The sequence below is a fragment of the Lissotriton helveticus genome, chromosome 11 (assembly GCF_964261635.1).
Source record: "Lissotriton helveticus chromosome 11, aLisHel1.1, whole genome shotgun sequence".
NCBI classification, from domain to species: Eukaryota; Metazoa; Chordata; class Amphibia; order Caudata; family Salamandridae; genus Lissotriton; species Lissotriton helveticus.
The window spans coordinates 191463486-191490447 of NC_136072.1; the positions used below are offsets into that span (position 1 = coordinate 191463486).

The 26962-nt window shown below is 44.6% G+C and overlaps 1 protein-coding gene across 2 annotated transcripts in view; it reads left to right on the plus strand.

The window, feature by feature from the left end:
- Nucleotides 1–26962, plus strand: part of LOC144792068 (uncharacterized) — a 211900-nt gene that overhangs the window by 178016 nt on the left and 6922 nt on the right. For both annotated transcript variants that reach the window (XM_078666915.1, XM_078666916.1), the window contains exons 15-16: nt 4072–4143; nt 23762–24022. In XM_078666915.1, the coding sequence (XP_078523041.1) occupies nt 4072–4143; nt 23762–24022 (333 nt within the window). The remainder of the gene's footprint in view (nt 1–4071; nt 4144–23761; nt 24023–26962) is intronic.

Here is a 26962-nt window from a genome sequence, read left to right on the forward strand (position 1 = left end):
TGCTGTTAACTGTTCTGCGCATTAAGGGAAGCTTGCACGGCTGTTGACTGTCACTGTGTTAAGGGAAGCTTGCGCTGCTGCTGCTTGTCACTGTGTTGTTATCTGTTCTGAGTGTTAAGGGAAGCTTGCACTGCTGCTGCCTGTCACTGTGTTGTTATCTGTTCTGTGTGTTAAGGGAAGCTTGCACTGCTGCTGTCTGTCACTGTGTTAAGGGAAGCTTGCACTGCTGCTGACTGTCACTGTGTTAAGGGAAGCTTGCACTGCTGCTGCCTGTCACTGTGCTGTTATCTGTTCTGTGTGTTAAGGGAAGCTTGCACTGCTGCTTCCTGTCACTGTTGTTGTTATCTGTTCTGCATGTTAAGGGACGCTTGCACTGCTGCTGCCTGTCACTGTGCTGTTAACTGTTCTGCGTGTTAAGGGAAGCTTGCACTGCTGCTGCCTGTCACTGTGCTGTTAACTGTTCTGCGCATTAAGGCAAGCTTGCACGGCTGTTGACTGTCACTGTGTTAAGGGAAGCTTGCGCTGCTGCTGCCTGTCACTGTGTTGTTATCTGTTCTGCGTGTTAAGGGAAGCTTGCACTGCTGCTGCCTGTCACTGTGTTGTTATCTGTTCTGTGTGTTAAGGGAAGCTTGCGCTGCTGCGGACTGTCACAGTGTTGTTATCTGTTCTGCGTGTTAAGGGAAGCTTGCGCTGCTGCGGACTGTCACAGTGTTGTTATCTGTTCTGTGTGTTAATGGAAGCTTGCGCTGCTGCGGACTGTCATAGTGTTGTTATCTGTTCTGCGTGTTAAGGGAAACTTGCCTTCCTGCTGCCTGTCAATGTGTTGTTTTCTGTTCTGTGTGTTAAGGGAAGCTTGCAATACTGCTTTGTCACTGTGGTGGTATCTGTTCTGCGTGTTAAGGGAAGCTTGCGCTGCTGCTGCCTGTCACTATGTTGTTATCTGTTCTGCGTGTTAAAGGAAGCTTGCACTGCTGCTGCCTGTCACTGTGTTGTTATCTGTTCTGCGTGTTAAGGGAAGCTTGCACTGCTGCTTTAAGTCAATGTGTTGTTATCTGTTCTGCGTGTTAAGGGAAGCTTGCACTGCTGCTGTCTGTCACTGTGTTGTTATCTGTTCTGTGTGTTAAGGGAAGCTTGCGCTGCTGCGGACTGTCACAGTGTTGTTATCTGTTCTGCGTGTTAAGGGAAGCTTGCCTTCCTGCTGCCTGTCAATGTGTTGTTTTCTGTTCTGTGTGTTAAGGGAAGCTTGCCTTCCTGCTGCCTGTCAATGTGCTGTTATCTGTTCTGCGTGTTAAGGGAAGCTTGCACTGCTGCTGCCTGTCACTGTGTTGTTATCTGTTCTGTGTGTTAAAGGAAGCTTGCGCTGCTGCGGACTGTCACAGTGTTGTTATCTGTTCTGCGTGTTAAGGGAAGCTTGCCTTCCTGCTGCCTGTCAATGTGTTGTTTTCTGTTCTGTGTGTTAAGGGAAGCTTGCCTTCCTGCTGCCTGTCAATGTGTTGTTATCTGTTCTGCGTGTTAAGGGAAGCTTGCACTGCTGCTTTAAGTCAATGTGTTGTAATCTGTTCTGTGTGTTAAGGGAAGCTTCCACTGCTGCGGACTATCAATGTGTTATCTGTTCTGCGTGTTAAAGTACAGTTCTCTTTAATCAGTTCTGCATCGGTAACAATCTCCAAATAATAGGAATTCGGGAAGATCATTTGGTTCGGTGATTTTAGCCCTGGCTTTGAGGTGTATTGTGACATCATGTACCTGATTCTCCTTTGAAGTGAAGCTTGTACTGCTGCTGCTGCTGCCTGTGCTGTATCTCTTCTGTGTGTTGGGGAAAGCCTGCACTGCTTCTGCTTATGCTGTGCATGTGTTGTATGTGCTGGTGTAGGCTTTTGTAATCGTTTCACAGCTAAAAATCCAAGACGATTAGCACTGTCGGTACTTATACTACATTCCTTTTATTTGAATTTTCTGGTGTGGAAATGTTATCATTAGGTTTGCTGTCTAAAGGCTCTTCCGCCATTCATGGCAAACATATAGTAAGCTTCCTTCAGCCACTGGCTTCTGCAGTTCAGGGAACTTTAGCCATTGGCTTACTACATTGACAGTCACTAGTAGATTCGCCCACAGGAGTATTTTAGATTCACCTTTTTCAGTTTGTTCGTTTGTTTTGTTTGATATACCTTTCCACGTCTGTTGTTATGCATAAGGAACTATTTTACTTCTGAAATGTACACTGCATCATTGCACAATAACCCCTTGCGTGCTTGTGACGAGCTCAGCTCGTCATGAGGCACAGAGGAGCTGTGCTCATGACTAGCTGAGCTCGTCATAACGGCCGCGGACGGCCCACGCGGGGCTAATTCCCCACCTGTGCGGGCGTTCTACGGGATTGGGCGGAGTCGGGACGAGCTCAGCTCGTCATGAACACAGCTCCACTGTGCAGCATGATGAGCTGGGCTCGTCACGAGAACCGCGGCGCCGCACGCGGCCCTCCCCCCCCGCACTGCGGGGGAATTAGCCCCACGTGGAAGGGGTTAAGGGCCTGATTATGATCTTGTTGGATGGGAGACGCCGTCACAAACATGATGGATATTCTGTCCGCCGTATTACAAGTTCCTTAGGATATAATGGAATTGTAATTTGACAGACCGGATATCTGTCACATTTGTGACGTAGTAACCCTGTCCACCAAGATCGCAATCAGTCCTTTAATTTTTTCTCATCCATACATTGCATACACAAAACATTACTTTTTTAAATTGTTTTGCGCTGCAGCAGCTGCTATGTTTGTTTGCTTTTGTCAGCGGGTGAGTCCAAAAGTCAAACATATTGGCTTTGCAAGTGCTTTTTTTTTACTTCACTTGAATTATGTAAGGACTAATATTGTTCTTTCAACTTTACTGAGTATTCATGTTGCATTTGAAACTGGTTTAAACTTTGTGTTGCTCCTCCCATGTCTTTATGATGCTTCCAAAGCGATACAAAAGGGGATGATGGACGGAGCGTTTGAGCAAATCAAACACTCACCCCCAGTCAACTGATCTGGGTTTAATCCATCACCATTCTTTAGCTCACTCAGCCACCCCAGTTCAGACATGGCCATATGCAAATCAGTCTAACCCTGTGCCTCATGGGAACAGTCCAGCCCGAACTGCCAAGCCATGTCTTCCCTGTACCGGAAACAAGCATCCTGGGACCGGTTTCGGATTCATAATCCTCATCAGCCAGGCTATCTTGAATCCAGTGGCCAAGTGAGCAAGGGACTCACGTCTGAACATACCCTGCCAACTAGGGTGAACAAAGCGATAGAAAAGGGGATGATGGACGGAGCGTTTGAGGAAATCAAACACTCACCCCTAGTCAACTGACCTGGGTTTAATCCAACACCATTCTTTAGCTCACTCAGCCACCCCAGTTCAGTTATGATGCTTCCAGCATGATGACAGCCTCCTTACTTACTTACTTTCTGTGCTCCAGGGCGTCGTATGTCCGACTCCACTACCCCCCCCCCCCACCCTGAGCCTCCCCACCACCCCAGAGCACTCATTCTGCGAGCCGCCACTGCTTGTAGGACATCTGAAATCCCAACTAGCTTCTTAATGAAGGTGTTTGACAAGCAAGGAAAACAAGGTTCACTTATTTCTAGCAAACTTTGGGAAAGAGGAGGCAGCATCTTTGCAACAGCTCCCAATCATACAAATGGATGGGCCAGTACTGGCCATCATGGTGCAGCCAGCTACTGTGGGAATTGTTATATCCTATGCTTCCTAGTCCTGGCTGCTCAACCTGCATGAGTGTGATGTCATAGAATGTTGGGTGTGTGTGCATGGTTTGAATGAGTGATCGGTTAGATTAAGTAGGGCTGAGCAGCAGGATGCTGCTCCCCGTGGGGCACCCTGTACCAACTTACATGAACTAATAAATCTACTTAACTACATCTCCGGCTCCTGGTCTACCTATCTATGACTGTACTTCTTTAGTTACAAAAGGAATGTTTTGTAATATTGCACCAGGTGAACAAACTTATAAATAGGTGTATTTTTGTATGTTTTTTAATGGTGATTCTGTACTATTTTGACTTAGCTAACAGAAGGCGGAAGTCGAGTAGCATATCTGAGGATGAGACAGTAAAGAAAAGAATACGATTGAATTCAGGTGAAGTATACACATTATGAAATATTTACATTGCATGTTATTTACATCCAAAAAAGGAATGAAAAAATACCAATGTTTAGATGATGTAATGTTAAATATATAAACATTTTTTAAAGTATGTAAAACAAATATGGTGATGTCAACCATTGTATCACTCAATAGAAATTCAAAAAGTGTCAATTGTATCAGATCTGAATTAGACCCCCTAACGTTGTGTCGTCACAGCTGATGCACCTTGCAGGTATTTTTCTTATTGTAAAATAAGCCCTCTCAGACAGGAAACATAAAACAAATCACAAAGAACATTTTCAAAATAAGTAAAATAGATTAGTCCAGGGGTCTCTAACATTTTCTGTAGTAAAAGGTGTGTGTGTTCTGTGAAAATCATCGAGCTAGTATTATTATTATTAATGATGTAATAGTGACCACATCAGATAAGATTACATTAGTGGTCACCACAAGCATGATTACCAGCAGTGACCATATCAGGGCATCAGTCTGGATTTCCAGAAGTAATATAAAAAGGACCATCAATGTATAACCCCCCTTTATTTGTAATACATAACAGCCATATCGGCAATGCCCCTGGCACCAAGAGTCTTCTCAAGGCCACGCAAATTAGCACTCAAATACCAACTTTAAATATATTTTCGGAAATTCAACCATTTTTTTCAAAACATCAATATATGAGTCCTGAAAATGTACACATTTTTGTCCCTATTACACACTTTCAGTTTTGGTATACTTGTATTACCTCATCAAGCAACAGCTAAGTTGGTAGGGCTGCACACAGGTGAGCTACTTACAGGTGACTGGAGAGCTATCAGTAGTTCACAAGCTATTTGTTGTAGAAGCCAGATTTAAAAGTAAATCCAATAGCACCTTTGTGAACAAACGCCTTGTTATTTTGTGCACACTACGATTCTCCCCATGGTGCATCTTTCAGTCACAGAGCAATAATGCAATATAGTTTAAAATAAATGCATGCACACGAGGTATAGTTACCATGCTCCCTATGTGTTGCGTCTATCAGTCAAATTACTAATTCAACATTTAGCCATTTGTAGAAAAGTATAAAACAAAATGCATACAAGGCCATTTATAACTTCCATATTCCATATGTTGCATTGTTCAGTTAAAAGTATAAATGCAGGCAATAAGGCAAGCCACTCTGCACCCTCTGAGCCTGGACTGCACCCAGCACCACAATCCTTTATCTACAATACTCTGCAGTGTCCCCCACGACCCCTCCGGTCATTCAACTTGAGGCGTCCATCCTCTCATAGCTACAGCGAAACATTACACAGAAGAACCCTTGACATGCACTCACTGTCACTTTGCTTACAAGCCACCCCACCATGCTAACACCACCTACACTCAAGCACCCTACACATGGTACACCTCCCACTCACATTAGCAAACACGCACCCCAAGACAAACTATCATGCATGCTCCTCAACACCTGCTCACTCAGCAAACACATCTCAGAAATCGGGGGCGTCCTAAACATCGACATCCTGGATTCCCTCTTCCTTACAAAAACGTGGCTAACCACTGAGTTGGTCCCCGACATAGCCTTGGCCATCCCAACAGGATACAATATTGCACAACAGGACCGCCAACACAAACCAGGAGGAGAAATCCCAATAATTTTCAAAGAAACTATCAACTGCACCAAAGTCACACAGAACGCGACCCACTTCATGGAGTACCCAAACTGCAATCGCTGCAATATTCACCCTTAATGGAACCCTTGCCTAATGCTCACCTGGACTATGAGCTACCTTCCCGACAACATCACAGATTTTGTTGCTCCTCTCACCATCGACTCCAAAGCCTATGTTCTACTAGGAGAACTCAACTTTCACTTGGAAGACCAGAATTATCCTAGCTCAGTCGCCATGCTCGAAGGCCTAGGAAACCTCAGACTGACACAATACTTCATCAGACCCACACACGCTGCCAAACACCCACTCAACCCCATTTCTGCCACATCCCATTACATCATAATCACTGCAGCCACGCCTCCCACCTGGACCAATCTCGCCAAAGCCCACTTCCAAATCAACATCCCTCGTTATTCAAAACTTGCCACCACATGCCTGGCCTGACGCAGCTGGAGCAGCATGCAGGTTTCAAACTGGTCCCCCACGCTGCGCATGAACCAGCTCAACCCCACCAGCAACCTAAATAATGACATCAAAAAGCTTTGACAAACGGATCACATACTTCCTTGTAGCCCCTAAACACAGCTACCAAAAGGGATCCCGGAAGCAGGCAAGCTGGTTCACTGAAGAACTCATCTAAAAAAAAACAACACAGCATACAAACTGGAAAGAAGATGGAGAACAAATCTCAAAGAAACAGACAAGGACACCTTCAAAGCAGCTCTGAGATGCTACCACCAGCAGATAAGAGAACCCAAGAGGAAGGCCCTAGCTGAGTGCATAGATAACTGCACTAATAGCTTTAAACAGATTTTTGCAATTATCAAGTAACACACCGCACTGGCTTCCACCACAAACAGAATCGCCCCCTCACAACACCTACGCAATAACCTATTGGAATTCATCAGCAACAAAATCAAAACCATCTACAGCAACTTTGACCCTCAACTGAACCCCAGCAGCTTTGCCTTTTGCCTACCCACAACAAAAACTCAGAAGCACCCTGATTACATGGAAAACAGTCACCAAGGAAGAAACAGCTAACATTACGGGTACCATCGACTCGTGGGCCCTGACGGATCCGCTGCACCCGCCACATCTACAACTGGGGTGACTCCCCACTCAGTGAAGTGCTCATCCGCATCCTGAACACCTCCATCACCACTGCAACATTCCTGGAGGCCTGGAAACAAGCAGCGGTCAACGCTCTACTGCTCAACCTCTCAGTGGCCTTCAACACAGTCTCCCACTTCACCCTGATCAAAATACTATACGAAATAGGCATTTTAGGGCCCGTCCTCCACTGGAAATGCTCCTTCTTCACTGGAAGAACACAAAAGGTTAGCATGCCACCCTTCACATCAGAAGCCAAGAACCTCAACTGTAGATTTCCCCAGGGATCATCCTTCAGCTCGACCTTGTCTAAAATATACTTGACCTCACTGGCCCCCTTATCTGATCGCACGGCATCAACATTCATTTCTACGCAGATGACACTCATAACTGATACTTTCCCTGACGATAAACACTCTCATGATGAAAACCAACTTCACCACCTGCATAACCACAGTAGTCACCTGGATGAGATCCAACTGCCTAAAACTCAAGTCAGACAAGACTGAAGTGGTAATCCTCGGAAGTAAAACTTCAGTATATAACGGTTTTTGAAAAATGCACACAACCCCATGTAAAGTTTTCTTGGCCCTGGTGAATTGGCTCATTTAGTCGCAGTGTATTCATTTAATACAAAGGTTCTTTTTTAAATAAATGTTTGGACGCTCACATATAGTTTCAATATGTATCAATAAAATCATAACACAAAATTAAATTTGTTCGATTAAGAGTTATTTTTCTTCCCATACATCAACAGTGTGGCCAAGATTCTCCATCAGTACTTTTGTTGCCTTCGTGGCATCCTTCCTCTATTGTCAATACACTGCAAATGATACACCAGGCGTTACTGTCATTCTGGCAGTAACTTTATCGCGCATTGACTTCTTCTTTACTATCTTGCATCGGCATGAGCTGTTGCAGTGTTGTTCATCTTGGTGTCCTTGCTAAGCCATTTCTAAGCTCCATAGAACCCAGAACAGTATTGCATGTTTGATCTTTGGCATTTTTGCATTTGATGGCACCCCATTGGGTGCCAGGCAAGTAGATAATTAAGTTTCAAGTCTCCTGGTTTGGCCTTAAATCCCTTCACAGCAGTGGTCAGATCTCTACACTCAATAGGTTCATTCATGTCTCAAGGACTGCTTACCCCTGACATCAAAAATGATTCCAGCAAACTCAGAATACCTTAGAATCCTTAATTTTGTATTCACTCTAATGGGCATCTCTCAGCATAACCTCCACTTTCCCTTTAACTCTCCCCTGCTAACCTCGATTTCTAAGGGATGTGAAGCTCTCTTGGTTTACGTAGAGCTTCAAAAAACAATAAAACAATAGTATGGTAAACTAAATATTACGTTAAAAGAGTGCATGTAGCCTTGTCCATTATTTTATACACTTTACCCAGTAGATGACGCTATTGAGCTAAATGTAGGTTCTTAGTATAATTCAAGCCATTTCCCAAATTTTACTCAATTTCGTTCATGATTTTCTCTCTCAAAAACACCATAAACAAGTCATAACACTTTAACAGCCTTTCTGTAACTTATATTGTACAACTACTCAGCAAGCTTACAACAAAAACCAGCTTATTAATCACATAGGCAAAACCTGATGCAGTTACCAATGCTTGTTTCTTTTTGTTGTGGATTGCCCCTTCCTTTTCTTACCCGCAGTAACAAATTTAGTCACTGCTAAATGCACACACTTTGCTAATTTGTAACAACAACAAAAAGCTTTCATTTCCAAATAACTACTTTCTTGTGAGGAGCAATGTTCAGACTGTACGTATTTTTCTGAGTATGGCGGATTTATGACTAAAATATCGACTAACAATTCTGAGCGCTGTTTCCCTGCCATATTCTAGGCATACTAGGCCATATTCACAAACTGCATTTTGTAGTACATTTAGAAGTACTACAGTAGTATTACTAACTCATTTCAAAATGCTACTCACGTATGGAGGTCTACACCTCTGCCTGTCCTATCTTTTCTTTGTGGAGATCTCCATCTTAACTGCGTAGATCTTCGCACACATAAGTCTATGGAGCATATTTACAAGCCCCATTCACCACCGGAGCTACACTTGTCTTGACGCTCCGGTGGCGTAGCAACATTTCCCATATTTACAAGGTGGAGCTAAGCCTCTTACCATGGCTTAACGCCACCTTGTAAATATGCCCCTTTCCTCAGTAGTCCACTGTGGTAAAGGGGCGTGCCATGGGTGTTGCTATGGGCGTTCCAAAGCAAAACCATTGCTTTTTATCGCTGCCCCAGATTTACAAGGCTGAGGCAGCGCCAAAACCAGCACCATTCTAATGCCATGGATTACCAGGCGTGAGCATGGTCATACGAGGAGAAGTTATTCATTTATCCTCATTTTTTGTTCTTTCCATGTGTGCTGCATGCAGCACACATAGAAAGAGCAAATCGGCGTGAATGATTATTTATGTGCAGGAAGATGTCCTTTCCTGCAGATTATCAACCACCCCTTGCAACATGGCATGGCGCAGGGTGCCTATGCTGGCGCTAGTCAGCTTTTTTTGCACCAGTGCTAGAGGAGACACAGGGGTGCTCCGTATTCTTGTGAATACAGCGCATCCCTGCGTTTTTAAAATGTCTGAGCGTGGCACTGCTGAATTGGCGCAGCTCCACGCCCCGACAATTTATTTTTTTAAATCCCACTTTTGATTTAGTAGCAAATGTGGGAGGGGCAGAGGGGAGTGGCTGGAAAATGGGAATTCTTTTTGACTAAACCTGTTAAGAAAGAAGTAAGGAGGGATTTAGAGAAGGGCAAACACCCACCCACAAATGAATAAACCCATTGCTATTCACAAACTCTCCTTCTATGGTTACCAGGGCCGGACTGACTACCGAGCGTTTTGGAATGCTGCCGAGCTGGGGGCTGATTTCACTTCGGTGGGGGCTGATTTCATTGAAGGAGACCTGCGTGTGCTTTGAAATAAACAAAGCAAAACAAATTTCGTTTGGCAGGAGCAGGTCCCCATCAACGAAATCAGCCGACAGCACATCACCATTCCAAAATGCCCAGTAGCCAGTCCGGCCCTGATGATTACTACAGTCTAAAAGGACCAAAAACAGTCCTAAATGTACTCTAGCTCAGAGCTGCAGTATGTCCAGCACCACCCATGGCAACCACCAGTGTAACACCCTTTCATAGAAAATAAAGCACATAGGGACTTGAAAAAAGTCCCATAGGAACTAATAATAAAATTTAAATAAATCATTTAAACTATCAAAAATATAAATACATTTTACTTCATATAAAAAAAATTGTCTAATAAAACTTAATTTTATGTTATTGTGTTTAAGTACCTCTTTTTTAAATGTAAATATGAATGTAACATTAATGTTTATTAACAATAAATTATTTTTCATTAATTCTATACATCTCTTTTAATAATATTTAATAAATACTAAATATATATATTTTACTTCTGTGGTATTTGTTTTTTATTTAAACTTGCAAAAATAATGTTATTTAAATTTCATTTATACAATATAATGACATTTTTAATTTAAAATTGCTGCTAATGTTATAAAATGTTTATATTGTTCTATATTTAAAATAAATACATACAACTCAAAAATAATCCTTTATTCAGTTACATAACCATCAACGGTACAAAACATCTGTGTAATACATGCTACAGTTTTGCTTCATTCAATATTCTTAATACATAAATATACTCTCATAAAAAATTAAAACATATTCATGCAACATACAACTCATTCACATTACTATTTAAAATAAAAATATATTTACCATTTTTTTTATAATTCAATAATTTTTAAAATGTTCCCTCTACTTCATCCACATTGAGATCTCTGCCCGATTGCAGAGGTCTCTGCCAAGAGTGTGAAACATCATATGCGTAAAGATATTGTGTGCTTGATTCACAACGGTAAACTTACACTTTTGTATAAGTTTACTATTTTTTTTGCACAAATTTCAAATTAATTGTACGCTTACGACTACAGAGAATCTGCAGTCGTGGCGCAGAACTTCGCACATAAAATGATAGGCCTGTCCACAAAGTTTACTTTTGTGAATCAGGCCCTACTAATAGTAACTTTATGGTCGCATTTGACGTTTTTACTGACTCCACCCCCTGTTACAGTGGGTGAGAACATTTAAGTCTGCACTTTTGAGTAGCGTTACTCTCCTAAATGGCGAATAGCCGAAAAAAGTAACTACTGCTAGCTACTGAAAAGTGTAAGAGTATTTTTACTTGTAGGAAATCTATACATGTAGATTTACCTTTGTGAAGAGGGCCCACTGAGTATTTGTCCCCTGAATGGGGAACAACATACCATTTTCCTATTTTTTTGTTGAAAGCATGGGTTGTTCCTCCTAAGGTAGGTGAGCTAGAGTAAGTGCCACTTATGTGTGTTGATGACCTACTCCTACTGTAACTAACTCCAATTGGACTGCAGAGAAACCTTCCAGTTTTATAGCGCTATCCCCAAAACAATTTGTAGTGAAATAGTGTAAGTTTCTAGCAGTAACACAGTTGATCAAGCTTAACTAGGATTACTTCTTTCAAAACTCCAAGGTTGCTTACCAGCGTCAGTGGGGTTACACTTTCTACAGTGAGGCGGGCCCTCTGCAGCATGGCCAGGCATTTCCATTCCCTCCCTCTGCGAAGATCTCAGTTTGTCAGGCATTCTGACTTAGCCTGTCTGTCACCAGCCAGTCATCATGTAATGAATCAGAGCAATTGAAGGATTTTTCCCACCCACAATTGGGCCCACATTATAAGAAGCCTTTTAATCCTCCTGGTAATGCTGCCCCTCCTGCACTATTATCAATACCGGGGGTGCCAGTAAATCTGGGTTCGCTGAGTTATCTGGAGTTTACAGACTGGACCCTGAGGGTCCCCTTACAAATGAGGAATTACCAGGAAATAGAAATATGCGATTCTGTGATGGATTCCCTTGGAAATTCCTGATTTCTCCATGGAGTTTCACATGCAGATTTGTTCACTTTAAATAGATATGCGGTGGAACCTCAAGAATTAAAAGGCCTCTCAAGATGTGGACTTAGTCTGCTCACAGTTTGGAGCTTGACAGTCTTTGAATTGTGTTTTGGGGTAACAATAAGAAGTTGAAGTTCAGACTAGGACCTTGAAGTGCACCACATCACTCTTTCCTATCTAGGGCAGTAAAAAGGGATGCTGCCAGTATGCTATCTGTCTTGTCTTGAAAGCCAGTGTGCTCTAACCGACCCAAAATCAAATGAAGGTGTCAAAGAATCAAAATTGTTGGTGCGAAAATATGGCTGTCATCCAACATGTTTATAATGACTGGCTTGGTACCTCTTCAGACAATGAAAACTATCTTGAATATGTTCAAGAATCTTAAGAGTTGCAATGTTTTAGTTGCTTCACTGTGATGTTTTATGGCCTAGTAGGGTTTTATATTTATTGTAAAGGAAAGTGCCTTTAAGAATAACCAACTCTTCAGAGTTCTATAGATCCAGGCGAGTAGGTTTGTAGAAGTCAAGAGGAAATGATGGAGGTGCAATTGCCATGCTTAGAAATTGCAATCTCAACTTGAGGATGAAATAATAATCTTGTAAACCATTTTTTGCCTTTGTTTCACTGTCGATGATTACAAATGAAGCAGGGGTCATTGTGAACCACCTGAAAGTTGTTCCTGCCACCTTTGCTGTTGATCAAGGGAACAATGGATGCTGTTTGCAACAGGCGAAGACTCAATAGACTTTATCTCAAGGAAAAGAGTTATTGAAAGTGGTTTTCAAAATAATTACACTATTACCATGTTTACTATTGAATTTTTTTAGCCGCTAAACTCACTTGAGACACCACTTGCACGGCTACAACTCACGCACCCTGCACTGATGCTCTAATTTGTTACAAATGCTGACATAGTTGTCATCGACAGAGAAACAAACCGCGAGGAGTGCCATAGTATTCTCCATCGTAGAACTTCCTAATGCATACCATCAAATTATGTTGCATCACGACTCAAGACATCTCACATCATTTGTGATGCTACAGGGTGCATTTGGGTTCTCAAAGGCTAGCTGTTCGGGCTGGCATTGGTCTCGGTTGGGTTACAGGGGGGCATGCAGCAATAGCTTGGAGAGGAGGGTAAGGTAGCTTACTTCCAAGATAATATATTGGTGTGGTGGTTGAGAGTAAAGCAATAAAATGCTGTATTCAGTATACTGTTAAGCATATCAGAAAGAGATGGGCTTATGTTAACTAAGAAAAAATGAAAATGTGCTGTAAAACCAGTGGACTATCTGGTAGTAGGATGAAGCCTTCATTAAACTTGGTTGGAAAATGTCAAAAAGGCGCCTGGTCCCAGAGATGACGAACCGCCCCAATACCTTCTCGGAATGGCAGAACATTATACTAACAACATAGACTAAATTTTTGAGAGAACGTTTACCATGAGATGTTGGATGAAAAAAGGGATACCATTTCAATGCTTGGTCCAGTGATATAAAGAGATGCTAGTCAGTGCTGGGGAATTGAAAGCATATCACTGTAATGACCAAACTATCATAGTTACAGATGCAATGTGTAGGAATTAGGAGCATTGATGGTCCAGGAGCAGGAGGGTCACAAGCATGTCATTGAGTTTGCGTCATGGACATTTAGAGGTGCAGAAGAGATGGTATTTTGTGATATACAGAGTAGCCCTGTCATACTCATGTATGAGGGTACTTTATTTGAGCTGTTAAGTGACCTTAACACTCTTGTTTAAATATTCACCACAAATGGAGCATGTAGGGCAGTGCCTCCCCTCCATATAGCTAACTGGTGGAACAGGGCTCAGGAATTTTAGTTTAGCGTGAGAAATATGTGACAGGGTTGTACAACATGATTGACTATACTGAGTAACTAAAGGATAAAGAAGGAAGATTGGGTAGTGACAGAGGATTAATGGAAGCAGATGAGGAACTTGGAGGTGAGAGACTGAATTGGTAAGGGGTGGCTGACAGGGATAGTTGCCGAAGGGTGCCATTAGTTATGAGCTGGTGTGGTCAGCTCTGTAAAATTGCTGGGGTAGTGTGTAGAGTGGACAAATGCGTTTTTCCCTAGGTCGCTGAGGAACAGGTTAGTGAAATTGTGTTAAGAAGGTCATTGGGGAATATCAGCTCTGTAACAGATGGCAATGATGGATTTTTCGTGGCTGGGCACGGACAAGGTACATTATCAGAGCCATGGCCGATACCTAAGGTCTACAACCACACAGTTGATTTAGCAGGTGTAAATGTCTGCAACAAATGGAAGATAGCATGGTGAAATGAGAGCACAGGAGAAGCACATGTTAACTGTTGTAACAGAGTAACAGGAGGTCAATGGGAGAATAGAGACTAAAAAACATTAAGAATGCAATGAGTTTTGTAATGAAATCTAAGATTTTACCTTTGATGTTCCCATCTGATGCATGACCTCAGATGTTGGTGACCTGAATGGTGTCATTCAACTACTAAACAACATGTGAAAGGTGTCATTCAGCCACAAAAAGTATCTTTTATACAGGTTCACTGTTTTTAATTATTGTATCCATAATTTGTTGTAATGGGGGCGATGGTAATTTCAGATACCGACGATATCCAGTTGCTTTTCACGTGTGAAAAAAGTGAAGGGGTTGATGGAGGAGCTATTAAAACTTGCCTCTCCAATGTGTTCAACGGGTAGTCCTGCAACCGATTAAAATACAACCCTGCTAAAATGGAGATTGTGTGCTTTTGGCTTCACTCCACCCAATCTGTGTAAGACTTTCTGGCTTGAGGGTGCCCCCTTCTCTCCCCCCCCCCCCATCAGCACTCATTTGAGCACAGTAAGAATTTGGGAATCAAAATTGAAAGTACCCTTTCCTTCCAACCTTAAATTCAGGCACTGGTTGGTTCTTATTTTGTGCACTTACATTCATGTAAACAAACTCTTACCTCTTTTTTTGGTCGAAACTAAGAAAACGATGATCCAAGCCCTGATTACTTCCAGATGTGATTATGGAAATGCACTATAATTTGTTCTTCCAGAATACCTCCTGAATAGACTTCAAGTGACACAGAATGCAGCAGCTAGAACTCTTCTCAACCTCGCTCCAAGAACACAAATGACCCCGCATTTGAAAGCGATTCACTGGCTTCCTATCAGAAAGAGAATTCTTTTTAAAACTGGTCCTGGCTCATAAAGCTCTACATGAAAAAGGTGCGGTGTACCTGAGGAGGATGATTTGTGCTCATGCTCCTCCCAGGAATTTAGTATTTAGCCAGAATTCCCAAAATCTGCTGTGCCAGGACCGGAGGCAGATCCTTCTCTTACCTTGGGTCAGTGGCCTGGAATAATCTTCCCCTGGAACTCCCATGTTCGAGGCATGTGGGCTGCTAAATTCATATCTAGTGCATAGATCGCCGCCTAGTGTTGGGTCCGGACGATTGCACATTGTTGTCCTGGAAGAGTCTTCGAAGTATCACGAGATAGGTGGCTCCTCCCCTGGACTACAGTGCGCATGGGCATCGGCTCCATCCCCAGATTGTTTTTTTCCGCCATTGGGTTCGGATGTGATTTCGACGCCTCCTTGTCAGAATCGAACACTGACTTCCTTAAGGCCAAAAGGCCTTCGATACTCGCGTCGGTATTGTTGCGAACGGTCCCGAGCATCGTCCGACTCTTCGTGTCGGACTTCTGGGGAGTTGCTACTCTTCGGACATCGAGGCCCTGTACTCGCAGCGAGACACCGACGACATCATCATGGAACGGAGTCCGTTCAAGCGCTGCCCCGTGTGTGGGTCCAAGTACCCACACATCGACGTGCATCCAGTCTGTAATAAATGTCTCTCGCCGGATCACGACGAGGACAACTGCATGGCCTGCTCCAAATTCAGGTCAAAGAAGACACTCAAGCATCGGCGCGCGGCGCGCCTCGAGGCCTTGCACGCAGCACCGGCACCCGACGACATATTCGACGACCCCGCAGAAGACGGCCGAAGCCATCATCTTCAAATTTCACCGCCATCAACGGAGGTCGAGGCCGATCCAGACAAATACATCGAAGGACAGAGCCAAGACCTTGGATACGTCGATGAGGTAGGGGACGACGAAGAAGTCTTTGGGGCCGCGGAAGATAGCTCAGAGGAAGAGCTATGCCCCGAAAGTTACTAGACTCAGGCTCAGGTCACGGGATCGCCACTCGGCCTTACCCACGACCCTGCACCGATATCCCCAGCCCCGCCTTCGGGCCCGGCCACGGATACACCGGAGGAGCCGTTGTTGCGCGTATCGAAACTGAAACCGCAACCAGTACAGTCGACAACATCTAAGATGGCCGACGTCACGCCTAAACCGAAACCTACGGTCTCGACAACATCTAAGATGGCCGAAGACACGTCGAAAACGAAACCGAAACAAACGGCTTCGACGACGTCTAAAATGGCCGACGTCCCGTCCAAAATTACGAAGCCAGCTCCGTCTTCGACTCCGTCGCCCTTAGGCCCTACGAAGCCGAAGAAGGCCGTCGAGTCACCGGCGCCACACGCGGTGGCCAAGGACACGTCCTCGGAAGGTAGTCCATCACGTCTCGACGGCTGGAGCGTCAACCTCCAAACAGACGGTCGAAGCGAAGACCACTAAAGGCCAAGATCCGAAAGCCGGAGCCATTACTCCTCGGCACAAAGACACCGGCTCTGCATCGACGGCGTCGGCGCCTAAGAAAGCTGCAGGGCAGCGAACCGTTGGAGTCGAGGATTCATCGGTGCCTTCTTCTGCCACGCCGAAGGCCTCCAAAGCGGACGAACATGAAGCATCGGTCGTCAAACCCTCGGCTTCATTTACTAAACAGGTCACCGAGTCGCTCAAGAGGATTCAGGAGAAAGCCCTGCCGTCGACAAAGACTGCGCCATCGGATCCGAAACCGATGGAGCCACCTGCCAAAAAGTCGACGAAACTTATCTACACACTACCGCCAAAGGTGCCACCAAAGGCGTTTGCACCCCAAACGGTGCCGAAGACCTCGGGGACTTCGGAACATTCCACGTCCAGTGCTATTTTGCCTCGACAATCAGCATCTGACGACGAACGGGAGCATTATATCGATGCCCACACAGGGATAATGACACTTTATAAGAGAAAGATCAGTTCCCAGCCACTGGAGTCATTTGTAATTCCACTGAAAAAGAAAAGGCAAACACAGGACATACCTGCCCTTGTTGAACCTCTGCAACCTCCCCCAAGGAGGAGTCCAACACCTTCCCCCAACCAATCAGGGGGTGAGGATGATGACCAAGATGAACAATACAACTTCCCTACTGGCAATTACCCTGATGTGAATCAGGACTCATATGACGACGCTGGGGACCAGGGAAGTCATCAGGTGGTGCAGGACCCACATGGTTTTGGGGCACGTACATCACCAACTGAGGATTCAGCAGCTTTCAATGCTTTAATTGAGAGGGCAGCTGCAAATCATAATGTAGATATGCATGCTGACCCAGTGGAAAAGGATTTCCTGTTTGACACTTTCTCTGTCTCCGAAAGAACAGTCAAAACACTTCCTATGTTGAAAGGTGTCCTTAAACATGCGCCAGAGATCTTTAAAGAACCTACAAGAGCGAGAGTGGTAAACCCACGTATTGAAAAAAAATACAGGCCTGCGCCTGGGGACCCTGCCTATATTCGGGGACAGTTGCCTCTGGATTCGCTGGTGGTCGCAAATGCCCGCAAGAGGGCAAACTCCCAAACAACTGGTGAAGCTCCTCCCCCAGACAAGGAGTCGAAAGTGCTTGAGGCATCTGGCAAGAGGGTGGCTGCGCAGGCTGCTAATGTATGGCGTATCGCAAACACACAGGCACTGTTAGCGCGTTACGATAGGGCGCATTACAACACCCTAGAACAGCTCCTTCAACATCTGCCTGATGAGTATAAAGAAGCTGGAGAAATGCTCATACAAGAGGGAAAGCTTATATCAAACGCTGCAATAAAATGCGCACTTGATGTAGCGGACACAGCGGCTAGAGGAATTAACACTAGCGTCATGCTACGGCGCCAAGCCTGGCTTCGTATATCTGGATTTAAGCCTGACATCCAAACTACAATCCTCAACCAGCCCGTCAATCCTGACAGACTGTTTGGTCCAGATGTAGACACCACACTTGAAAAGATTAAAAAGGACAACGAGACTGCTAAGTCCATGGGGGCACTTCAATCGCAACAGTTCAGGGGCAACACTTTTCGTCGCTCAGGTGCGCGTAGTGTTACCAGAGGACACATGGGACAACAAACACAATTCACCAAAGGTGGTGCGCAATCCTCGTACCCCAAGCAAGGTAGAGGGGGTTACCGAGGTAACAGTGCCAAAGGCAGAGGCAGAGGGAACACCAACTCCCGTTCCTCTGCCGCAAAAAAACAGTGACTCCCTGTCACTGCCCCCCGACCATCCAACACCTGTCGGGGGAAGACTCCAGCAGTTCCTGCCGGTTTGGTCGTCCATCACCACGGACAGGTGGGTGAGAAAACTAATCCAGTACGGGTATTGTTTGGAGTTAACATCCACTCCTCCCAACATTCCCCCAAGACACCGTCCTATGTCGGCAGAGCACTTGCACTTATTGCAGCAGGAAGTGCTAGTAATGCTGCAAAAAGGAGCAATCGAACTCGTGCCAGTGGAGGAGGAAGGAACAGGGGTCTATTCCCTGTACTTCCTCATCCCAAAAAAGGACGGATCCCTCAGACCCATTCTGGATCTACGCCCTCTCAACATGTATATACTGTCAGAACATTTCCACATGCTGACACTGCAACAGATACTTCCCCTTCTAAACCAGGGGGACTTCCTAGCAACCTTAGACCTCAAGGATGCTTACTTCCACATCCCACTCCACCCGTCCCACAGAAAATACCTCAGGTTTACCATTCACAACAAGCACTATCAGTTCAAAGTGCTACCCTTCGGAGTGACTACTGCCCCCAGAGTGTTTACGGAGTGTCTGGCGGCGGCGCACCTCAGGAGACAGAACATACATGTATACCCGTACCTCGACGACTGGCTCGTACAAGCAAAGTCGGAAACACAGTGCGCCTCACACATGTCCCGCACTATTCAACTCCTTCACAGTCTAGGGTTCTCGCTGAATTACCCAAAGTCGCACCTTCAACCAGCCCATGTGCGGCAGTATCTGGGCGCGACAATAAACACCCTGACGGCTATGGCTCAGCCAAACGCAGTCAGAATCAACAGCATTCAGTCACTGATCCAAAGATTCAGACCGCAACACTCCCTGCCAGCGAGAGTGTTCATGCAGTTGATAGGCATGATGGCCTCCTGCATCTTCATAGTCCTGCACGCAAGGTTGCACATGCGACCCCTCCAAGAATGCCTAGCGAATCAATGGACACAGGCTCAGGGACAACTGATGGACCTAGTGTTGGTGACCGGTCGAGCATACAACTCTCTGCATTGGTGGAATCCACACAACCTTTGCAAGGGACGACCGTTCCAAGAGCCTGTGCCACAGATTGTCCTAACAACGGACGCATCTCTCCAGGGGTGGGGAGCGCATGTGCTCCACTACACGGTGCAGGGACTGTGGTCAACCCAGCAACAACGATTGCACATCAACTACCTAGAACTGATGGCAATCTTCATGGCGCTCAAGTCCTTCAAAGTACATTTGTGCAACAAGGTCGTGTTGATCCGGACGGACAACATGACAGCCATGTACTACATCCAAAAGCAGGGAGGTACTCACTCGCCACAGCTGTCTCATCTGGCTCAGAGCATGTGGAAGTGGGCCATTCAGAGAAACATCTTCCTCATGGCAGAACACCTCCCGGGCAAGGACAATCAGATGGCGGATCTGCTCAGCAGGTACAGCCATCAAATGCACGAGTGGGAGATACATCCATCGGTGCTCCACCCGTACTTCCGGCAGTGGGGTCATCCAGAGATAGACCTATTTGCCACAAAGGAAAACGCAAAATGCCAAAGCTTTGCCGCCAGGTTCCCTCACCCGTAATCGCAAGGGAATGCGATATGGATGAACTGGTCAGGCAAATTTGCGTACGCTTTTCCCCCAGCGCCTCTCATTCCGCTGGTGGCAAAAAAGCTAAAGCAACACTCGATGACTCTCATCCTGGTTGCTCCAACATTGGCACGCCAACCATGGTACACCACGTTTCTAGAACTTTCCGTGGTACCGCATCAAAGGCTACATCTCACATCCCGGCTCTTGACGCAGAACCATGGCGACATTCAGCATCCAGATCCGCAACAGCTCAATCTGGCGATCTGGCTCCTGAGGTCTTAGAATTTGGCTACCTCAACCTGCCTCCAGAATGCATGGACATCATTCGGGAGGCAAGAAAGCCCACGACCAGGGCTTGCTATGCGGCAAAATGGAAGCGGTTTGTCATCTACTGTACTGACAACAATATCAACCCGCTAGATGCATCCATTCCTAACATCATCTGCTATTTGTTACATCTTTACAAATGCAATCTGGCTTACGCTTCCATTCGGATACATTTATCCGCCATAGCGGCTTATCTCCAAAATAGGCAGCACCTCTCCGTTTTCAGGGTGCCTGCCATTAAAGCCTTCCTGGAGGGACTGAAGCGAGTCATTCCTCCGAGAACACCACCAGCTCCGGTGTGGAACCTCAATGTGGTCCTCACGAGGCTGATGGATCCACCCTTCGAGCCACTGCACTCCTGCGAAATTCAATTTCTGACATGGAAAGTGGCTTTCCTCATTGCTATTACATCGCTTAGGCGCGTTAGTGAGCTGCAGGCGCTCACAATCCAAGAGCCTTTCATCCAAATACATTCAAACAGGGTGGTGCTACGCACTAACCCCAAATTCCTTCCTAAGGTGGTGTCACAGTTTCATATCAATCAAACTATTGACCTACCCGCATTCTTCCAAAACCCGCAAACGGTAGCTGAGCGAATGCTCCATACACTGGACGTTAGGAGGGCGTTGATGTACTACATTGACAGAACACAACACTTCAGGAAAACACAACAACTTTTTGTTGCCTTCTCAGCACAGCACAAAGGCAACCCCATTTCAAAAGCGGGAATAGCCAGATGGATTGTTAAGTGCATCCAAATCTGTTATCAAAAAGCTAAGCGCACTTTAACAATACCCCCAAGGGCGCACTCCACACGCAAGTTGGGGGCGTCCATGGCTTTCCTGGGGAACATTCCTTTAGAGGACATTTGCAGAGCAGCCACATGGGTCACACCGCACACGTTTACCAAACATTACTGTGTGGACGTGCATTCCAAGCAGCAAGCAGCTGTAGGGCAGGCTGTTCTCAAGACACTTTTTCAAGCTTCTGCAGCTGGCACGGGCAACCGCCCTTAATGGGGGGACTGCTATGTATTCTATGCACTAGATATGAATTTAGCAGCCCACATGCCTCGAACTGAATATGCTACTTACCAGTATGCATCTGTTCTTGGCATGTAGGGCTGCTAACATTCATATCGCCCTCCCTCCTCCCCGGTGCCCGTAGCGGCTGCAGACACTATCTTGCATTCATCATTAGCATGGACATCCTTTACACTATTTCACTCCATCTCTGCCACAATGGCTAAAAACAATCTGGGGATGGAGCCGATACCCATGCGCACTTTAGTCCAGGGGAGGAGCCACCTATCTCGTGATACTTCGAAGACTCTTCCAGGACAACAATGTGCAATCATCCGGACCCAACACTAGGCGGCGATCTATGCACTAGATATGAATGTTAGCAGCCCTACATGCCAAGAACAGATGCATACTGGTAAGTAGCATATTCATTCCGAGCTATCCATTTTCAGGAAAAAACTAAAAACCTGGCTCTTTCAGCAGACTTGATGGGCAATCAGTGCTGTGATAGGGAGCCCTCGATTTAGCACCAAGACACTCTTTGGAGTATGCGTGCGCTCTACAAACCCCTCTTCCTCATCATCATATGATATATGTATTCTTATGTGTTTTTTGTGGTGAAGTAAGGGAATGTGTTATATCTTGTTAGGGTATTAAGTCCATTGGTCTGTGCCTTTTAAGAATGGAGGCAAAAACAAATCCACCATGGTCCTATAGAAGCAGGAGCAGTGGTTGGGTCAAGGCTGGAGGAAACAAGAGAGGTGCTGCGGCCACTGTCATTAGGAATTAGGAGCTCAGCTAGAGAATGCAATAGGGGCCTTGAAAACCATTATTTTGACTTCCTTTTATCATCTATTCCAAGATTTTTGATGGGTTGCGAAGTTCTATGTGGGTCAGAACGTTGACAGCAATTTTGGATCAAGTTGACGTTTATGCAGGGATATTGGTACAGCTTTTTGGATGATTTTGAATTCATAGAAAGAGATAAGCATAAAAAAATGCAATAGATGTCAGGAAACTGACTAGATATTTTACTACTGGCAGTGGTTTCTGTGAACAGTCAATACATTAAAGAAGCCCATCAGCTGTTTGTCAAGGATAGGTAGAAATTGTTTTGATGGGGAGGAAACATTAGAACGTTTGGCAGTGCATTGGTTTTACAATTAATTTAATCAGAAATGATTTACATTTTTGCAAAAAGAAATCTAATAAAAAGTCACATAACAGTTAAGGGGTCTGGTTTTATTTGGTCTTAATAGATAATTTCAGAAGATGTTATAATTGAAAAGAATTGTGAATTATTTTTTGGTAATAAAATGCCTTTACCTGTGCCAATACATCTTGTATTTAATATATAATTTTGTAATGTAGTTCATACAGATGTGCAGGAAGTCTATGTACCAAGAGTGTCAATTTGATCTTTTATTGGGGTCACTGACAGTTTAGTTGGAGCTTAGTTGTGCAAATGGTGTAACAGGTTAGTGTTAGTGTCCTCATCTGTACAGGAGAGGCATTTTTTGCTAAGGATCTTAAAGCCTGGTGGCACCAAAACAGGCATTAATGGAACAGAATCCTCGGTGATCTACAATTCTTTACGATTGGAGTGATGATCAGGGGGAACGTAGGAGTGAGAGGAAGTCATTGTGCATATCCAGAAAGTCACAGTTTGACTTTTCATCTAGGCCCAGATGTACGAAGCATGCATTTTGTGACTCGCAAATTGCATTGCTTTGTGACTCGCAATTTGCAAGTCGCAAAATGCAATGTACAACAGTGTCTCAGACACTGTTTGCGATTCCCAATGGGGTCGCAAATTGAATGCCTCATTCTTATTCATGAGTCAAGAGCAATTTCGACCCCATCTGGAATGGCTAGCACTCACAGGGATGGTGGCCTGCTGTGGTCAGCAGACCACCATGTCTGTGACTGCTTTTTCAATGAAGCAGTTTTTTTTAATGCATCCCGTTTTCCTTTAAACTTTTCAGTTTCATTTTTTAAGGGCCGGCAGTGGTCTCTGGAACCACTGCCTGCTCTTAAAAAATATTTATGTACCCATTCACAAAGGGGAATGGGTCCCCTGGGGACCCCTTCCCGTTTACGAAGGGTTTACCACCCTTTTGAAAAAGGTAGTAAACTGCAAGTGCTTTGCGACCGCAAATGCGGTCGCAAAACAATGTTACATGCCATTTGCACTTGCTATTAGGCCGGTACGCCCTTGGCACGCCCCTTTCTAATAGCGAGCCGCAAACCATATTTTGCGAGTCACTAATAGGTTAGCGACTCGCAAAATATGCTTTGTACATGGGGCGGACATTTTTTGCAGTCACAAACCGGCTGAATTCCCGTTTGCCATGGCAAAAACCGTACATCTGCCCCTAAATCTATTGTTCTCAAATAAATAATTGTGCAAACCTTATTTTTAAATCTTCTCCACTTTAACATATATATTTCCTTTTATATTTCAGATACCATAACTGATCAGCAGTTAATGTTAATCGCTAAAAGCTTTGGCAGCAGTTGGAAAGAATCTGCAATCCTGTGTCTTAACCTGGACCTGAAAGATATCGATGACATTACAGTAAAAGAGGACGATGTTACATTTCGAAAGTTCAGGGTATTGACGAAGTGGCGAGAAAGAGAACAAATTGGCGCAACTGTGCACAACTTGCACGAAAGTTTGAAGACTCAAAAAGATATTGATTTTGAAGTTCTCAAAGTATTAGAAGGTATGTATACATTTACTATAGGCTGCATATGGATTTGTCACCTCTACCTGCATCTTAAAAGTTACTCTGGCTGCTGTAATTAAGCCTGTAGCTGACACTAACAGTTATTGCAGTGCTTAGCATTTCACTTTCTGTTTTGATGGTCATTTGGAGATTTGCTTTTCTACATATTAATTGTGTCCAAAATTACATTTATCCAGAATGTCTCTTTTATGATTGTAAATGGGGTTTCCTTAAATGAAACCCCAAGAAAAAAAACAGTACAACTGCATGTCCCTAATTGCTATTGTAAATCGATAGTTAATTTGAAGAATAGTATATATCTAGGGCAGTATTCACAAAGGTAAATTCTATTGTAAACAAGGTTATGACCGAATTTATATTTTTTATGCCTGCCTGCAATCCACGGAGGAATCCAGTGGTCGGAATCCAGAAAGGGATTCCAGTTGTCGTAAATCGATTTACTACTGCTGATTCCTCCATAGTAACGCAACATTAGTGAATCCCACTCAGAATGGTAAAAGCGCTTCCAAGCCAATGTTTATATTAGACGTTTGAGAAAGTCCACAATCTTGTACATTTGTGGGCATTGCCAAACATCTGCCAGGATGGAAAGGGGAATTTATCACCTCCAGACTTGATGTGAATTCAGGATAAGAGCTTTTCCCATGTGGAAAAATTATTCCCTCGTGGAATAAAAAAAAGATAAAGATAAATCAGTGCATTTGCACATAAGCACTATGTACACGAGTGAAGGACTGTTTGGGGAAAGTCCAATGACTGGCGGAGCTTTCCATGCACTTCTGGGAATGTTTGTGAATCCCACAGGAGCCAAGGAAAAGTAAGTAAGGCTCTTTGTTGTACAGATGATCGCAGTCTTGAATGAGGTCTCACAATCGTACGAAGACCCAACACCAACTGAGCCTCTTCAGACCTGATGCCAAACTTGTAGTTTATGCGCCCTGAATTCCCCCGGCCACCGCTGACGCCACAGAAATTTGAGGCATTCAGAGGTCATGCTGCAGATAATGAGATTGATTCCAGCTCCCCCTGCCATGCCTTCTTGCCCCAAGGACCCGACGAAAATTCCTCCTCGCCGTCCCTCCTTACCCCTAGGACAAAGTCAACCTGCTCCACTTCTGGTGCCAGATGTGCATCCACCCCTTTATCGCAGGTCTCACCAGTTGATCCTCCATTGGAACTGCTTCCGGCTCCAGTAGCACTGGCTCTGGATTCAGTTTTGACTCCAGCCCTGATTCAGATCCTTCCGCTGCTGGCGTTCAGCCGATGTGATACTATACAGTGACAAAGGTGCAACCAGTTTTGGAAGATGAATCCTTACTGTTTCTCTAGCACAGCAGCAATACTTCTGAAGGACGAAGGCTTCTTTTGGGTCCTACTTAGATGTAATGCTCGGTCTTTAACAAGCTCAACATAATGATGATTACAGTGAGAAGGTAGATAACCTGATATCCTATTATTATTATTCTGGTTCTGGCTTCTGCCTTAACTTACAGAATGCTGGTGGCCTAAATACCTCTTAAGAATCTATATTTGATTCCCGTTTGGGACTGCTGGCAGAAGACAAAAGTGTCTTGTTCACTTTTGTGGTAAAGAAGGTTGTAGAAGTCCTAGAACTTCTCATCACCACTGAGAAGAGTAATGGTAAATTGTATGAACGTTCTGCTTCAGAACCTCTGATGCCATTTATCAAGGGTTTGATTAACCCCATTATGTCAGCCTGGTCAAAAATCTTTCTGAAGTGATGATGAATCTCCCCTTTGGTAGCAGTCATAAACCAGCTCATAATGACACAAAGGCTTGCGGTACAAGCACTCATTTGTTAGGCGAGTCCTGACTTCTCTTTTGCCTCTCACTAAAATCACACCGTCTGGGACCTGGTGCACTAGGTACTTCCTGTGCTGTCCCAAGATGGTACAAGATGGTCTGTACACCACAAACGTACCTGCTTGGGCAGTGAGATCCAGAGTAATTTTATAGACTATGCACCTAGATGTAATCCACTAGATTGTTTTGTGACATTTGTGCATTATTGGTGGCTACGTAATTTTATGGGGCCAATCTTTTAGGAGAAAAGGTTGATTTGGCTCAGGGCAATTTCAGAAACAACAGAGGCACGACTCACTCATTGGGAATACTTTTATAAACCTGCATGTTTCACCAGCAGTGCTGGAAGTTCTGGGGTTACTGTTCTGGCCTCACTTTTCACCAGTGGCAACCGTCACAGCCCAACCAGTAACCTATACAGATTTTCGTGGCGCTAGGGGCAGAATCAGTGCAATGGGTTGAGGACAGATGCAAAATCAATCCTATTCCTTTATGTCTTATGTGAGTGCTTCCAAACTAGTTCAACCTCAAATGGCCATCTTGGGCTGGTAGGGGGACAGACAAGACATTGCCTACCCCACTGGGACTCAATCACAACAGATCTATCAGTCCTCTAGATTGCCTTAGTTGGCTATGTCCTTCATTTTCCAGACACTGTCTATCCTCACATTGCTCGTTTTCACTCAGATGTAGGTGGATCACGCTAATCTTCTCTTTCTCTACTGAAAATTGATGATGTTGCGTACCAAGAGGGCTATCAAGAAATTGTTCCAGAGTAGGATGGACAAATGGACTATTACCCGCATTACTGTCTCATCCCCAAAACGGATAGGGGCTTGAGATCAATCGTAGAACTCACAGTTCTAAACCCTTTCCTCAAGAAGGAGAAGTTCAAGATAAAGCTCATTGCACTTGTTCGTCTTTCCTAGGACTATGAATATTGGATGTTTTTCTTGGATTTGCTGTATGCATACTTTCATCTATCAGTCCCACAAGAAGTATATTCCCTTTGTGGTGAAATCAAACCACGTCTAATCCACTGCCCTGCCCTTTGGCCTTAGATCTCTCAGGTCTCTACAAAGGCCATGACAG